Source organism: Solea senegalensis, linkage group LG14 (assembly GCF_019176455.1).
Source record: "Solea senegalensis isolate Sse05_10M linkage group LG14, IFAPA_SoseM_1, whole genome shotgun sequence".
In the NCBI taxonomy this organism is placed as follows: domain Eukaryota; kingdom Metazoa; phylum Chordata; class Actinopteri; order Pleuronectiformes; family Soleidae; genus Solea; species Solea senegalensis.
The window spans coordinates 3377321-3393897 of record NC_058034.1 but is presented as its reverse complement, the minus strand read 5'-3'; the positions used below and the strand labels follow the sequence as shown (position 1 = coordinate 3393897).

Below are 16577 nucleotides of genomic sequence, written 5' to 3'. Positions count from 1 at the left end.
GTCACTGCGCAGGCGCAGTTTATTTGCAGTGCAGCGAGGAGCATAGAGACACACTGGAAAACTGAAGACTGAAAGCAAAACTGAAACTGAATTTATCAAAAAACTTGAAAAAAAACACACATTTCACAGGACAAACGACACAAATAATGTGATAAATGTGATATGGCCAATCACAATATTTGTGAACATGTGTCCATGTTTAATAAAGCATAATATGATTGTTTTTATTTGCACATAACATATCTGATTGGTTTGACATGAGTGTAACTGTCAGTCACCATATTTGATAATGTTTGTGACGAAAGAGTGAACTTGAGCATACCTTCGTCAAAAAATAGGTGAAGTCCATGAGTCAAGTACATACATTGGGGTACTGTGCCAAGCTCATCTGACATATGGTGATGGGGGGCACATCCTGGACAGTTCGCCAGTCCATCGCAGGGCCACATATAGAGACAAACAACTGCTGAACCATTCACCCTCACTGCACTGTGAATTTGTTTTGAGATATTATTTTAAGAAGACAGTATTTGTCATGACTTAGATCACATTATATTATATTTGTGTAGAAATTCTGGTAATTCCATATATGATAAATATATATTTATATATTTTTATAACAACCATCATTGGACTCATAACCAATAATAATGACACCCACTCAGTTACCTGGTGTATGGACAACAATATTCAACACAACACATCCAAATCAAAATCAATTTCCAAACAAACCACCACTATGCATTTCTGGAGATATCAATAACATGGCAGTTTCACATAAATAAACTCAACTGGTTCATGAACACAGATCTCATCTTCAAAAGAGCCAGTCAAAGAATGTTTTTTCTCAGCCAACTCAAGCAACGCAATATAAAATCGCATCTTCGACTTCATTTGTACCAAGCCATCAATGAAAGCATTTTCATGTCCTCCATAACCGCCTGGTACAACAAATACAAAAAAGACTTCAACGCATCATCAACAGATCCTCAAAATTCAATGGCACCCATCTTCCATCACTCTACATCAAACAAACAGTAAAAAGGACAAAGAAAATACTCTCCGATTCCACCCAACCTGCTCATCACATCTTTGAAATGCTGCCTTCAAGGGGAAGGTACAAAACTCACTCCACCAGAACATCCCGCTTCAAGAACAGAACAGCTTCTTTTTCCCCACTGCAATTAGGAGAATAAACTCCCTGTCCCCTTCAGTTTAGTTATCCTGCTCTTCAGCACATTTACAGGGTGCCTAACTAAGTTTACACTGTTGTTTTTTGTATGGTGTGTAACAAATTCCACAAGTTTCGGCTGTGTGGTCATTAAAATATCTGAACCTGAAACAATAAATATATTGTTAAGTGTGAAATTATCTGAGATTTAACACAAAGGGGAATAACTAATTTCTAGTCAGCTGTACACTGAGAGGTGTAATGCTGTCCTTCACAAATTGAAGCTCTCACTCACAGTTCGGAGATGTCCATCACAGCCTGAAGTGATGGACATCATACTGATAACCACGTCTGCATGCCTAAAGAGAGTTGTATGCAAGGTAATCTGCCATGCATATGATGTTGAGTCAATTGAAGCCTAAGTGCTAGGTGCTGCACTTACAGTGTCAGTGTCTAGATATCTTAAGACATTGTATTTTGAGGGTCAAAATAACATATCAAACAATCAAGAAACCAAAGATTATGTTTAATCTTTCCACTTTTTTTCCATACAAACAGGGTACATACTAAACTTGAATGATGATGAATGATGAATGTCTTACAATGTGTCTATTGTAAAATGTTTGTTTTCTACACCAAATGCTAGTTGATGTATCATAACGTTCAAAGAAGTTTATAATGCCTATGTACATTTATTGTAAATCTACCTGACTGTGGGAAAAGCTTTGGCTGACAACAGGAGGATTAAGCGTATCACCCAGCTCGTGGCAGTCAGTCTCCTCTGGCATATTGGGACTCGAGGATGAAGCTGCAGAGTCATTGGTGGAAGACCCTCTGGCACTTTGTGCATGATATGGCCATGTGTTTGAGTCAACAGAGGTGAAGTCCTTGGTGATGGAGGAGCACTCAGGAACATCGAAGGAGTCAAGGCTGAAAGATGAGGATGAAGAGCAGGCCCGAGGTGGTCGTGGTTTATGGAGGTTGAGTTTGGAGACCAGTGGTTTGCCAACTGTTACTGACTTTCTTTCCAGTATTTCTTCATCCATGTTGGAATAGGTATAATGAAGACAGACGGTGAATGTGAGCTCACTCTGTAAAGATAAAAGACAATTAAGCATCAACATATTGTATAACACTGAAATATAGTTAAACCATTTTGAATGCACTATTAAAGGTAGATTAAGTCATATTTCTGACTCAGCTAGTATTTGCAAATTCCTACATAGGTGATTTTGGACAGAAATAGTAGAAGTAAAGTAGCCAGTGTCTGACCCTAAGTCTCTGCAGGCCACGGATACGAGAGTAAAGACTGGGAACCTCTGGCAAAGGGAGGTTTTCCTTGATCAGTAATAAGCTGCCAGCTTCAAGTAGAGTTTCCTGGTTACTCTTCTTCAGATCAATTTCCACATCCTGCCAAAAAAAACAGGACAAAGTCAGCACAGTGCATACTTTCTACAATACCATCATTACATTATTTCCTGCTTAAATTAGAGTGCATTGTGAAACATTAGAAAAATATTCCCACACACATTGTTATGAGTAACAATATGTATCCTTAAAATCTCAAGTCTGCATAAGTAACAACAAACAAACCCCAGGGAAGTCAGAGAGCTGAGCACAGCACGAAACAATGTCTGCGGGCTTCTCGAGTATCCGAGTGTAAATGACCATGACGTTTGAGAACTCTGCAGCATACCCAAGCTGAACAGTCACCCCACAATCAAACGGCAGGTAGCGGCTCGTAGGTAGGACTATGAAGACAGACAGTCACACAGTAGGTTAGCTATACTTCAAAGAATAATTTGATTTAAAGTAGCCTACAATACATTTTAACACTTAGGTTAATCTGATAAACAAAAACAAAGGAGTACCATGAGCAACAGCCCACTGCAGGTTACGAGCAGAAAAGGATGCAGAACATTCAGAGGTCTGTATCTGGTCAGTGAGGCAGCGTCGTTCGGACAGATTACTGCGTAGCTCCAGAGCTTGCCTCCCTCGTGTGATTACACAACGGCCCATGTCTGGTCAGAAAAAGCAACTTTTAATACACAAAGTTAGTAATTAATGCACCACATGGAAGTCATAAATAACAACACCACAGTAGATGGTTGTAGATTCAGGTTTGATTTGGTCAGAAATTCTGGGCGATTGTTCCAATTCAACTCAACTCAACTAAATTAAGACTCTGTCACAGACTCAGAGTCCAATAAGATAAAAAGAGAAAAATCAAACCAATACATAGAAATACAATATAATACAAAAAAGATACCAAAGGCACAAATAAATCCATAATAATACACTACATAAAAAGGTATATAAATATAAATAACTACACTCTTAAAACTAGGGATGTGTGTCAATGTATTGAAACTCAGAACCAACAGTGCAAAATCTGACCAAATTGATTAAAGACAGGATTCCTTTAAACAGCTTGAAACGTATTAATAACTCGCAATAACACAAACAAAGCCCTGCAATGGACTGGTGACCTGTCCGCCTTATGTCAGCTGGGATTGGCACCAGCAGCCCTGCGACCCTCATGTGGAGGATAAAGCAGTAGACAATGAATGAATGAAACATACAATTTCCTGGCACCACACCATCTAGACCTCTTCACTAAGATCCTTAGAGCATCACAAAACATTTCCTGTAGTCTCTGCATGCTAGATTGATTTTGTAACTTGGTACAAATCTATATTAGGACAGAAATGTCATATGTTTGCTCTACATACCTTCAGCCACTCTGTCCAGCATGACTGTAACCTTCTCGTCCTCACAAACTCGCTGTTTGAGGAAGTTTATGAAGATCCCATTGGACACGTTTTGCCTCTTCACTTCATATGCCTCAGCATCTACACATCTAAACACCACCACATACACATTAGTGGTGTCTTAAGGGTGAAAGTAAGAGGAATATTACCTAATTCAAAGTTGTGATGCTAGTATCATGCCTAACTCCAACAGAGTTGAACAAATGACTGTGTCGGAGGTTTACAACTTACGTCGCATAACCAAATACTATATTTGCTGTGACCTTCAGAAGTCCAGGCTGAACAATGACATCATCATTTGGATTTCTATAAAAGAAAAAAGAAAAAATAACATACCATGAAACATTTGTTCGACTGAATGAAACTAAAAGAAACAAGGAGGTTAATTCATTCATTAAAAGAAACACTGATACCTTTTGCGACACATGTCCAGCAGAAACACGTTGAGACCAGTCTCTTTCTCCTGCATCCTTGTGAGTATATTCTGAACACACAGGCAGTGCTCTGATGTGTAGGAGGCCGGCGCATCGATGGGAACCATGAAACTGTTGCCGTAGTTCTCATAACCATGACCAGCAAAGTATAGCAATCCTGAATAAGGAAGGAAAATATTTTTAAAGTTTTCTTTAAAAGAATCCTTGTATTGTATTATAATAAAGCAATTTATTTAGCAATTTAATAACAAGAGAGAAAAAAAGCATGATTACATTCAAGTAAAGAAGTAAAGGACCTTCAGCCCTACTCTGCCTGGACTACTGTAAACAACAGCATTACTTTCATTTGTATCTGCGGAGTCACAAGCTGTGCAGCCTTTTAACGTGTAGAAAAACTTCAAAACAAACCATAGACTCCCTTGTCAAGCAGCAAGAGGAACTCTGTCACTGCACTGTGCATCTCCTGCCAGTTGAGGTCAAGCAAGGAAACCACCTTGAAGTCCATTTGTCTGAGGAGGTTGGTCAACTCATGGACATCAGCGATTGGAGCACACAGCTGAGTGTGGTAGAGGTAGTTCATGTTGCCAATCAGCAAAGCGACTTTGTCTGTTGCTGTGGGGACGAGACAGGACATCACTGAAAACCCTCTCACCAAATGTGTTACGTATTGCACACAATTAAATATTGCAAATACTAAACACTCTATTGTAACTAATGAGTGTTATTTAAGCATTTGTTTGGAGAAGGTTCACCATGGAAACGTTTGGCTGTTGGGGGCTGACTGACTCTCTGTTTTAGTGGATTCATTCCCGGTCCACAAGTTGACCTGTGGATTTCCTGCGAGCCCGGTGACACTTGAAACATGAAGAATAACTGCTATTACAACACAATCTTTGATCCTTTATTTGTATTGTCTTTCCTACAGCACTTCCACACAGTCTATGCTTAACAAACTTGAACACACACTCATACATGGAGCCCAGTATTAGATGAACTGCTTTAATGCACACAAAGTAAGGCTACCTAACACTATTTTATTTATGACCAGTGTGCTTTAAAACAGGAATCGTAAAGTGTTACAAAATGTTCCAACACATAGCACAGGAACTAAAACACAACTCTACTTCCTTTTTTCAACCCGTATATTTAAATTTTAATGTGAACTCCAACAACATACCTGGGCCACGATGGGCTTCTACCCAGGGTGCATCAGTGATAGAAGTGGGGCCTGCATTAAAATACAAAATGAGAAAATTTAGTTTAGTGCCGTAATGTTTCCAATGTCTGTGCTCATATTTGCATAATCATACAATCATCATAAGAATTTTAATATCGATATCTTTGATTTCTCCTCCATACATTTTCAATACAATAAATATAAATAAATATTATGTCCATGAGTCTCACCAACAGTGACTGTTGCTGTGTCACTCCACATCTCATGATAGAAATTGAACACCTTACACCTGTACTCTCCTCTGTGTGCTGTGGTCACACACGGGATCTGCAGGAAAGACAATGATACGCATCACCTGCAAACATTATGCCATTCGCACAGAGACCGAAAACACATGCACTCATTGTTAACATTTTAAACAAATATCTAGTCAAATTATTCACATACTGAACAAACTTAGCCAACAGGATGATGACATTCAAACAGTTTGCCCCACTTTCTATTGTGAAAGGCAAACTTGCGTCAACTCATTAAACTGGTGTTACTCAGTTAGTGATGTAAATGGCTCATTTTGTGGTAATGAAAATGATTGTACATTGAAAAAAAATGACTATGAGGTCTTCTCTATGACTATTACATATTCCACTAAATCTTACACTCTGGGCTTATAATACGAAAAGCATTTTCTAAAACAATTATTGTTATACGCCCTACGAGGCTGACTCTAAAAATATTCTTACTCTAAGTGAACTTGTCTTGTGTTCTGACAGGGGTTCTGCGTTACGGTACCACTCATACTGGGCAGGAGGATTGGACTTTGCTTTGCACTCCAGGAGAAGAGCGTCGCCCTCAGACAAAGTTTGGGGCTGAGGTTGGTGGATGATGCTCAGCCCACTCGCTGACCCAGGAAACAGAGTGCTGCTGCAGCCTGGAATGGTGAGATTTAACCAAGCATTATATGTCAGGAAACATGATAAAAGAAGTGAAACAGGGAGAAGAGAGGAAGAGAGGAGATATACCTGGACTAGAATCTGCAGAGTCAACCAAGCGAACATGGACCCACTGAGAGAAGATGCATTTTTCTCCATGGTTGACCCTACAGATATAGTGACCCTGGTGACCTGGGCCTAGAGGACAAAGAATCAACTCTGGTGTACACCCAGTCTCATCTGAAATCTAAAACAAGAAGATAAATCATGTATAATCATTTTATTTTATTTTTCCTTCCAAACTGACATCAGTAAAGTAAAGGTGGAAGATTTACACTACGAATAAAAGGCAAAAACACTCCACAAAGGTCAGAGTTTGACTAGAACTTTATTGGACTGACCTCCTCTTTGCCTCTGAACCACTGGTAGCTGAGGTCAGGGGGACCAGCGGCTCTGCAGCTCAATACCACCCTACTCCCTACTTTAGCCTGCTGAGACTGTGGCTGCACTGTGATCCGCATCATCTCTGCTATAAACACACAAGAACACACAGAGAGAAGGAGAGAGTCAAAATCATTCTGCATCATTTTTTGGAACCTCAAACCTGTGGAGTTTGTAAATCCCATACTTGATTCTACTGTGAGAAATAAATGCATATTCATCACATTTGCTTATTTTATACCTATGGTGGTGAGGTACTGCACAGCCTCCAGGTGGTCCAACTTCCTTAGACAGTGGCACAAGAAGTCCAGGGAGCAGGAGCGATCGGCCAGTCGAGCCAGGAGTGTGCGTCCAGGGCTGCCTGTGGCGCTCAGCACCTGGAGTGAGCAGCTGGTCAGCTCACTTTCACTGCAGAGGAAGGGAGTACAGTGACCACAGTCAGAAGAGGAAGTGACAGTCTGAGGTCCAAAATGACATACCTTTACACAAAGGTTTATTGTGGCTCATGGAGACAAGAGCCACAAGTCTTTTAAAGAGACGAGTAGATATGTTGTTGCTTTCATAAACCACTAAAACATTCATGTGGATCTTGTATCATATCATATCATATCATGAGGTGCCCTGTGATTCCCACCCCATGCTATGTAAATTACCCTGAGATCATGTATGTTGTGTTTTTGCACAGCTAATAAGATTTGATTTGTCTTTCTCTGCTGTGGTTTCTAGACTCGGTCTTGGTCACATCTTGATCTCTTGTACACTCTGATCTGAGTCATGATGGCTTGGTCTTGGATAGTGTGTGGACTTCAATACTACATCAGAGTTTTCAGGCCACCCTCTTGTGGATTTACTGTAAAATACTCAAAGATTGAGATTATGGACACAGATTGACAGACAGTGCACAATAAACACTACACTACACTACATTTTTGTTCTTGCACGACATACTTTTGTTCTAATTTATTGTTTTTTGTTCCATTTCTATTTGATTGTGTTGTATTTCTATTCTCTGTCATTTAACAGCTGCAACGTGTGCATTTCCCCAGTGTGAGATCAATAAAGTATAATCTAATCTAAACCTTTAACTTTTGCACCTGTTGTATTATTATTGAAGAGAATCCGTGTAATACAATAAGTAGTCAAATTAAATGTATTTAAAGAATAATTCACATAAATTGAGCTGTAACCCCCGATTGCTTTCAGCGTGGTGCCTTCAATGCCTCACCTGCAGCGGAGACTCGGTTGCTCGGACGCGGCGCTGGCCAGCTGCCTCCACCCGCAGGTGGCGTTATCCAACATCTTTGCCAGCCTGTTCAGGACGTCTTCACTTAGAGAGCCGACGCTTATTTTCCAACCCTCCATATGTACATACAGTTTGAGGCTCCCCGAGATTAAGTGGACATATAACGAGATTATTTCACTGACGCCAACAGTGAGTTTATTAGCGAATGAACGTCCCACTCGTGTTCCTGACACACGGTTGTATTCCCCTCAGAAAGCTGGGGGTTTCCCGTGGTGGTCAGATTGATGGAAATCTGCCTGAACACATAAACACAGCACATGACAATTCATCATATTCAGGAGACAAAAAAGCTTTAAAACGAAACTAACATAACCGAGGTGTGACGCGACACTTCCGTCGTGACTTTTCTCATTCTACAGCTTTATCTGAAAAAGTTTGGACTTACCGCTGACGGTTGTATGAGGAGACAACAACATGCTTCTGGTGCGTTCATCTCTCTCTCTTCCACTCTTACATGATTTAGTTCCCCAGATTTTTTCGGTTCCTCATTTTTAACACCCCTCATTTGCATGAAGCGTTGTCACAGCAACCACGAATATATCGTAGAAGGGATAAAACCTGTACCTGGACGTCAATCCAAAACTTGTGCATTAACCGTTAATTGCAGTTCACTGATAACAACTTATCAACAAGAACATTCGGCAACTTTTGTTTGACTTTTTATTTAACATTTTATAATAACTAAAATGCAGGGGGGGGGAAAAATGATTTGTGTAAATATCATTAGATCATTCCCAACATACTATGTGATAGGCCTGCATCAGTTACAGTTAACACTGCATTTCTGAATTCTCACAATATCCCTTTAATCACAGGAGCAACACAATTAACCTTTTGGTGCACGTTCAGTTTTTGTACAGTTTGTGACATTATGGAGGGTTTATTCACAGAAATTTAAACTACTGCCAATATGTATGTTAGTATAATTGCTTTCAAATAAAAACTGTAGCTTTATGGAGGATGGCATCTTAGGCTGCCATGTATTTACTAGTTTGAATGCAGAGGCTTTCTGCGGAAACTTTCCGGTACGAGAAGGCCACCATAGATCCTTGACGCACTTGAGAAAGATAGGGATGAGCAGAAGTCTTCTGTTTGTTACAATCTGCAGTATCACCATTACCAAGTCTTACACACTGGACCTTTGAGGCTAGGGTTATGTGACATATTCACCCTAACTGATTTCTGGTGGTGTCATATAAGCCGCATTCAAACCTGTTATTAACATACGTCCTGAGATCCTATCAGAAGTGGACAACACTAGCATGACAGTTCACAAATGGCATTAACATGTGTCCTGGATGCATCCACTTGTGATTGGATCTCTCATAGAGATATCATGTCTGTCCGCCAGGAAACAGCTTTAATGAGTCTGAAGGTACAGATGTGTCCACCCTCAAGAAAAAAGAAATGGTGTAGTTATAGCTATAAATAAATCAACATAGTGGTGCTGAGAGGTGTTAAAATAATATGAAACTGCAGTAGGTGGGAAGACATTAGCTCAAGCTTCACATGAATGTGTTTTTTGATGAGTGGACCTGGACCCTAGGATGAATTGGGGACTTTCTGACCTGTACATAGCACTGTCCACATGTGATCACATCACTCAGGATGGATGATAATACAGTGTCACAACACATTGAACTTAAAAGCCTAAATCAGCAACAGTTTCATGCTTTCAGCTTCCAAACACTGTTCCCAGAAGGCCAATGCAGGTAAAGGACTGTGTGCTGCATGTTTTCAGGCAACCTACTAGATGAATGGCACGTGGTAAAGGGTCTAATAATATTTAATTAAGGAACTAGACATGTGATGTGGACATGCCGATATCACATGCCACATAAATTCAGTTCATTAGAGTCCAAAGCACATGGCTGCCCAGGACAAGAGCTGCCCACTGGCAGTCCAGTGATGGTTCAAAACGTCTTCCCTTTTTGCAGTCTGTTGGAACGCCAAATGTTTTCCTTCCTCAGACGCTTCCAGTATTGCCAGGTGTCTTGCTCCAGCTCTGGCAGCTTCTTGGGCTCTCCCAGGTTCAGCTGGAACAACCTGATAAAAAAAAAAAAAATGTTTATATTGTATCCGACACAGTCAATGCTGACTTTGCTCTACACCTAGAATTCAGCAGGTTGCCTCAAAAAGTTCTCAAAAACATTGAAATCCACTCAAAAACAAAGAAAATCCACTGTTAGGTGCTGTCAAAAGCATGACAAATTAAAAGGTTAGCGAATGTCCATAACTGTAATGCCTTGTTGGTCATTTAGAAGACAGGAAATACATAACTGCTTGTTCTTGAAGGCAGTGGCACATTCCTGGAAAGGTGATAAAGTTGAGCTATTCCTCAACATCACACTTGAATACATATTTAACAAAACACATGAAAATATTCACTGGGAGTCTTTTCACTCCAACTACACCAACATCCTCCAACTTCTCCCTGTTATGTTCCACACTGGTATTTATTTTCTTCTAGGATTGAAAGAGGGTCTTGTGACATGATAAGTGAAGGTGACGTTGTGGCTGATAAGAACCATTCAGGAAGTGAATGCAGATAATTGTGTTAAATTGTTTCTGAAGGTCCATCTTTATTTAAAAAGCAGCCCTGAAATTTTCAAACAAACCAGTAGTGTTTTTACACTTGTCTATATTACCTGGATTGTATGCAGTTACAAACAAAAACAGAGTTGTGTGGATAAGCGTGTGTTCACTGCTTTATCTTTTAGTTTGTAGGAACAAAGGAGTTGCTGGTTGACTGAACCATCTATTCAACCTCCCTCCTTTCAATGTGTTTCTGTTAGGATTTTCTGTGTGTGATTCCCATACATGCTAGAGCTACAGTGTTTTTCCTCTGTGCAGGTAGGGAAAGCAACATAGTGAGAGGAAAGTGATGATATGAGAATATGTGTACATTTAAAAATAAATAGCATTGTTAGTATGAAATAGGCAAAACACACACAAAACATTCACTGAAGAGAGACACAACCGTAACTGTGTACTATGTACTAAATCATAATAAGGGCAGAAACATGTGCTCTTACCACTCTGGATATTCCTCAGGAGGCTTCAGTTTGGGGTCATCTCCTTGTTTAAAGATGTTGGCCCCTACTGCATGAGAAGTAAGTTTGACAGTGTCTTTACACACTTCTGGACCTTGCAGCTCCTCCTTGACCATACCTTTACCCTTTCCTTTGGCCACTGAAAGACAAGAGGAAAGATTCTATTGCCAGTAGAGCTGAAACAATTAATCGATTACTAAATTAATCGACAACTATTTTGATAATCGATTCATCGGTTCAAAGCTTTTTTCATGGTTCAAACAAGATTTCCGATTGTTTAAGCTCCTTAAATGTGAGTATTTTCTTAATTTCTTTGCTCTGGATAACAAATAAATCATTAAAAGTGAATCATTTTGGTTTGTGGACAAAACAAGACATTTGAAAACATCATCATTTCCAGGTTTGACTTAACATGATCAACATTTTTTAAGGTTTTCTGACATTTTATGAACCAAACGATTAATTGAGAAAATAATCGACAGATTAAGCAATTATGAAAATAATCTTTAGTTGCAGCTCCAATTGCCAGCATGTTATCATTGACACTACAATGTGTTCTGCAACTGGCACACAAAAATACATTATCATTTAGTGTGATTCACAGGTGATTTAGACAGGTATTTAATATTAAAGGAATAGTTTATAAATGGTGTATTATTGCAAAGGAGCTTTCATTTGCCATTTATTACAGATCCTTTTAAGCGTTTGTTGTTTTATTTTTAAGAGTACATATTAGCATGCACTAGTGAGGGCAGTGCGACACTGAAACTTCAATAAAAAGCTTTGTCCCCTATCCCACATAATCAGCCCCTGCCATAGTTACACATTTTCTCAGCACTCTCTCAATAACACAACACACATGTTCAGTCTTAGTGTGTGTGTGTGTGGATCAAATAATTTTCAATTTGCAACAATACTTTAAAATCCAAGGGTGATCAAAGCAAAGATGCTTCAGAACAAAATATATTTTATTCAAAAGTAAAGCAGTTTTTCCACCACTGATCACTGGGGTGTGTGTAATTAAAAAAAGGATCCTTTCCACCAACTAGCCTGCAGACCAGCACTTAGTGAGGAGAGGTCACTGTAACTGACGCTTCCGATTATCGTTTGGCTCAAGTGGTTCAGTGCATCACTAACGCTTAATTTGCCAATCATTATTGTACACAGTCGATACATTTGACACGTTTCACCCACCGTTACAATTTCAAACTGGCAGAGAAGAACACAGAGATTTTACAGATGAACACAGATGTATTCCTGACTCACCGACTTTCTTCGCATATCCACGTGTCTTTAGTCTATTTGACACGTTCACCCTGCAAAGCACCGTTGTAGGGTTGGTTGTGATGCATTTTGTCAGCGCTACTATTCTAAATAGACTGTAACTAGACATGTTTATGTTAGGTTACTCAAGACTCAACCATGCTATAGTTTGACATTCATAGCTTCTTACGACTTCCGTCTTCCGCTTAGTTGTGTGTGACTTTGTGAAAATAATATACTGCACCCCCTCTGGACGGGAAGATACACTGCAAAAATGGCTGACAAGGGGCTTTGCATTTCCTTTTAGGCCGGAAGGTGGCAGCACGCGTGTGACCGTTAGTGTTTGTGACGCCACAGTGGCAAAACAAAAGTAGAAGAAGAAGAACGGCTCTACCATAAAGAAAAACGTATCCAAAATGTCGGAGTACGCAACTGTCCAGAAAAGTTCCCTGAAATTAAAAGGCGTTGGAAGCGTTTCAGCTGGGAAAAAGTGAGTTTTGTTGTCTTTGGCAACGTATTTTTAAGTATGTTTTGAATACTCCGTCACAACTGACACAACCCTGCTGTGGTTATGCGAGGTTGATGCTGGTTTGCTTGCTATCACAAATAATTTAGTAATTTAGAGTCAGTTATTGTAATTAAAGCATGATTTGGTCGAATACATGTGTGAAAATGAACGCAGTAAAACAAAATATTACAGAGTACAGTCACTGTTTTAGATGTGGCCTCTGTGGTTACGTTTAGCTGGCATTAGCTAGATAGCATTAGCTAGATAGCATTAGCTACTTCAAAAATAAACCACACAAGGCCGAGGAATTGAACTATGTCTTAGATTTTGTCATACAGTCACCTTACAAAGCAACTGATTTTAATTTACAAACCCAAATAACACAAGTACATAAGATGTACATGAGATCAATAGGACAAAATCCCTAACGGCTCGAACACAGTGAGTGTGCATGACGTATCAGCTAACTATTACTACATGTCTTTTAGGAAGAAGAAGAAGGATAAAGAGAGTAAACATCGCTTGGAGCAGGTCAGCATGACCAATCAAAATGACGAGGAGGTGAAAACCAAGAAAGCCTATGTTGACAAAAGGACACCAGCACAAATGGCTTTTGACAAGATGCAAGAGAAGAGGGTAGGTTTTTTTCAGCTTTAACTGGGGGCTAATAACTGGTCGTAGGAATCAAATCAAGTATATTTTTCTCAACGTGGTGGTCATTTGTGACGTCAACCATCCAAAATCTAAGGCAAAGTCAACGTATGTTGTACATAAACATTCCTTATGTGTTCAGTATACATTGACATACAGGAAGTAGTTGGTATTTAAACTATTTACTATTATGATGTTAGTTTTATTTTGCAGTTTATCCAGGCCATATGTAACTATAGGACCACAATACACTTTTATAATTGAATATAGTTAGTTATTCAGTTCCATACTGATCAAGAGAGTGTAACTAAACTGACAGTGATGATGTTCAGCTTTCTACATGTGACGTTGTCTCTATCTCTTTCCCTACAGCAAATGGAGAGGATTTTAAACAAAGCTTCAAAGACGCACAAGCACAGAGTCGAGGTATGTTTCAAGTTGCACACAGAATGCTTTAATGTTTTACCAGAGAAATGTTGGCAAAACCTAATGTGTCTACTGTTGTTTCATTTGTCTACAGGATTTTAATCGCCATCTGGACACCCTGACGGAGCATTATGATATTCCCAAGGTCAGCTGGACCAAATAGAAGAGGACATGTTCACTTTTTTTTTTTCTTTTCTGTTTTTTTGGACAAAAATCTTGAAATGTATATCTGTTCTTTGCTAATCGTGTACAATTACAATTACAGTTTGGTTAGTGGCATTCATTTATTTATTTTTTGCCATTTCTGAAGAAGAATAAAGAAAATGAGGAAATATAGTTTGTATATGCTTTCTTTTATCTAATACACTGTGTAGTTTGTTCCTGGTGACATCATTTTATGACTTTGTGTATCTGTTGATGTTTTTTCTTAAAATGAAATACTAGGGTGTAAGTAATCTAAAGAAAACTGAAGATATGCTTTAGAATTCTTATATTGTCATCAGACCTGGAATACAGGACAAGGTACTGTAGTCCATTGAATTATGGGATTGGCACATGTGACACTTGACTTGGAAGTTCCAAAACTATAGCAACAAGTGATTCGACAAAGCACTGCATTGTTGATGAAACGGATTGACAAGCCCAAGTATCAAACACAATTATGTGAAGTTTAGTATAGCGTTTTATCTTTTGAAATACCTAATGCAAATCCAGTTAAAAAACACACATACTCTTAGCCCAGGTTTGTGCAGATGTGACAAAACTTTATATTTTTTCTTTCCCTATGTTTCTTTCTTTGGAGTAAACTTGGTAACACCTGTAACAGGCTGCATCAAACAACAACAAAAATATTATTACACCGTAAGAGAGGGTTTGCTCATATAATTGTACAGAACCTCTTGTTGAAATAAATGTCTCTGTTTTGTAGTGAACATTTTGTTGTGAGTGTTACTTTGGCCCCAGCATTTCACTTGGCTTCACCCACTGGTCGAACTGCTCCTCTGTCAGGTAGCCCAGCTCCACAGCTACAGCCTTCAGCGTAGACCCCCTCTTGTGAGCAGTCTTGGCGATGGTGGCAGCTTTGTCATAACCAATGTGTGGGTTAAGAGCTGTGACCAACATGAGAGACTCATTCATGTGCTTTTTGATCCTCTCTGTGTTGGCCAGGATGCCCAACACACAGTTGTTGGCAAAGGAGACGGAGGCATCACCCAGCAGCTGTGCAGAATTCAGCACATTCTTGATGATCATAGGTTTGAAGACATTGAGCTCAAAGTGTCCATTGCTGCCTCCGATGGTGACTGCGACATGGTTTCCCATCACCTGGGCTGCCACCATGGTCATGGCCTCACACTGGGTTGGGTTCACCTTACCTGGCATGATACTGCTTCCTGGCTCATTCTCTGGTAAGATGAGTTCCCCCAGGCCAGAGCGGGGCCCTGAACCCAGGAAACGAATGTCGTTGGCAATCTTCATCATGCTGACGGCCACTGTGTTCAGTGCTCCACTCAGCTCCACCAGAGCATCGTGGGCTGCCAGAGCTTCAAACTTGTTGGGGGCTGTCACAAAAGGCAGGCTTGTGAGTGAAGACACTTTGGAAGCTACTTTCTCAGCGAAGCCTATGCGGGTGTTGAGTCCAGTTCCTACTGCTGTGCCTCCTGCCGCCAGCTCGTACACTCTGGGCATGGCAGCATTCACTCTCTTAATGCTGTACTTCACCTGCTGGACATAACCGCCAAACTCTTGACTAAGTGAGAGTGGCACCGCATCCTGAGTGTGTGTGCGCCCGATCTTAATGATGTCTTTGAACTCTTCAGCTTTGGCGGCCAGAGCATCATGCAGCGTCTGCAGACCAGGCAGCAGCACCTGGTGGACTTCTATGGCTGCAGCTATGTGCATGGCAGTTGGGAAGGTGTCATTGGAGCTCTGACACTTGTTGACATGATCATTGGGATGGACAGGCTCTTTAGAGCCCAGTTTCCCCCCCAAGATCTCTATAGCCCTGTTGCTGATTACCTCATTGACGTTCATGTTGGTTTGAGTCCCAGATCCAGTCTGCCACACCACCAGAGGGAAATGATCATCCAGTTTACCAGCTGAAACCTCTTCTGCAGCCTGGATGATTGCGTCTGCTATGTTTGGGGGAAGGCCAAACTTTTTGTTCACCTCAGCTGCTGCTTTCTTCAAAATACCAAACGCCTTGATCACTTGGATTGGCATTCTCTCATTGGGTCCTCCTATCTTGAAGTTCTTGGTGGATCTGACAGTCTGGGCACCGTAGTACTTGTCAGCTGGGACCTTGAGCTCACCGAACGTGTCCTGCTCAATCCTGTACTCTGAATTGGCCATTCTGGAGGTGCAGAGAGGGGCTTTAGAGCTGACACTGAGGTTATGCATATTCAGGAGGTTGCAGTTAAACTGTTGAACACGTCTCAGAGATCGAAACATGG

At 40.3% G+C, this 16577-nt stretch overlaps 4 protein-coding genes across 6 annotated transcripts; 1 reads left to right on the top strand and 3 right to left on the bottom strand.

Annotated features, from left to right (window-relative positions):
* Positions 1-1676: 1676 nt before the first annotated feature.
* Positions 1677-8694, bottom strand: malt2 (MALT paracaspase 2). Of its 3 annotated transcripts, none has more exons than XM_044043153.1 (17): positions 8612-8694; positions 8149-8462; positions 7165-7331; positions 6884-7011; positions 6573-6729; positions 6294-6481; positions 5784-5880; positions 5554-5604; positions 5129-5230; positions 4785-4988; positions 4356-4533; positions 4174-4248; positions 3904-4031; positions 3043-3192; positions 2765-2922; positions 2444-2581; positions 1677-2262 (listed from the first exon to the last, which is right to left on the bottom strand). In XM_044043153.1, exons 2-17 carry the CDS (start codon positions 8283-8285, stop codon positions 1864-1866), a joined length of 2457 nt encoding a protein of 818 aa, XP_043899088.1. In that variant the 5' UTR covers positions 8286-8462; positions 8612-8694; the 3' UTR covers positions 1677-1863. The 3 variants fall into 3 exon arrangements, with proteins under 3 accessions (XP_043899088.1, XP_043899090.1, XP_043899089.1); XM_044043155.1 differs by having other exon boundaries at positions 6884-7008; XM_044043154.1 differs by having other exon boundaries at positions 8149-8458; positions 8612-8689.
* Positions 8695-9994: 1300 nt separating this feature from the next.
* Positions 9995-12734, bottom strand: mrpl54 (mitochondrial ribosomal protein L54). The gene is made up of 3 exons (XM_044043358.1): positions 12546-12734; positions 11262-11418; positions 9995-10272 (listed from the first exon to the last, which is right to left on the bottom strand). Exons 1-3 carry the CDS (start codon positions 12670-12672, stop codon positions 10140-10142), a joined length of 417 nt encoding a protein of 138 aa, XP_043899293.1. The 5' UTR covers positions 12673-12734; the 3' UTR covers positions 9995-10139.
* Positions 12735-12900: 166 nt separating this feature from the next.
* Positions 12901-15059, top strand: fam32a (family with sequence similarity 32 member A). The gene is made up of 4 exons (XM_044044177.1): positions 12901-13032; positions 13539-13686; positions 14074-14127; positions 14222-15059. Exons 1-4 carry the CDS (start codon positions 12959-12961, stop codon positions 14288-14290), a joined length of 345 nt encoding a protein of 114 aa, XP_043900112.1. The 5' UTR covers positions 12901-12958; the 3' UTR covers positions 14291-15059.
* LOC122780836 (fumarate hydratase, mitochondrial-like) lies at positions 14984-16575 on the bottom strand. Its single transcript, XM_044044176.1, has one exon. The coding sequence runs from the start codon at positions 16573-16575 to the stop codon at positions 15076-15078; it is 1500 nt and encodes a 499-aa protein (XP_043900111.1). The 3' UTR covers positions 14984-15075.
* Positions 16576-16577: the final 2 nt, after the last annotated feature.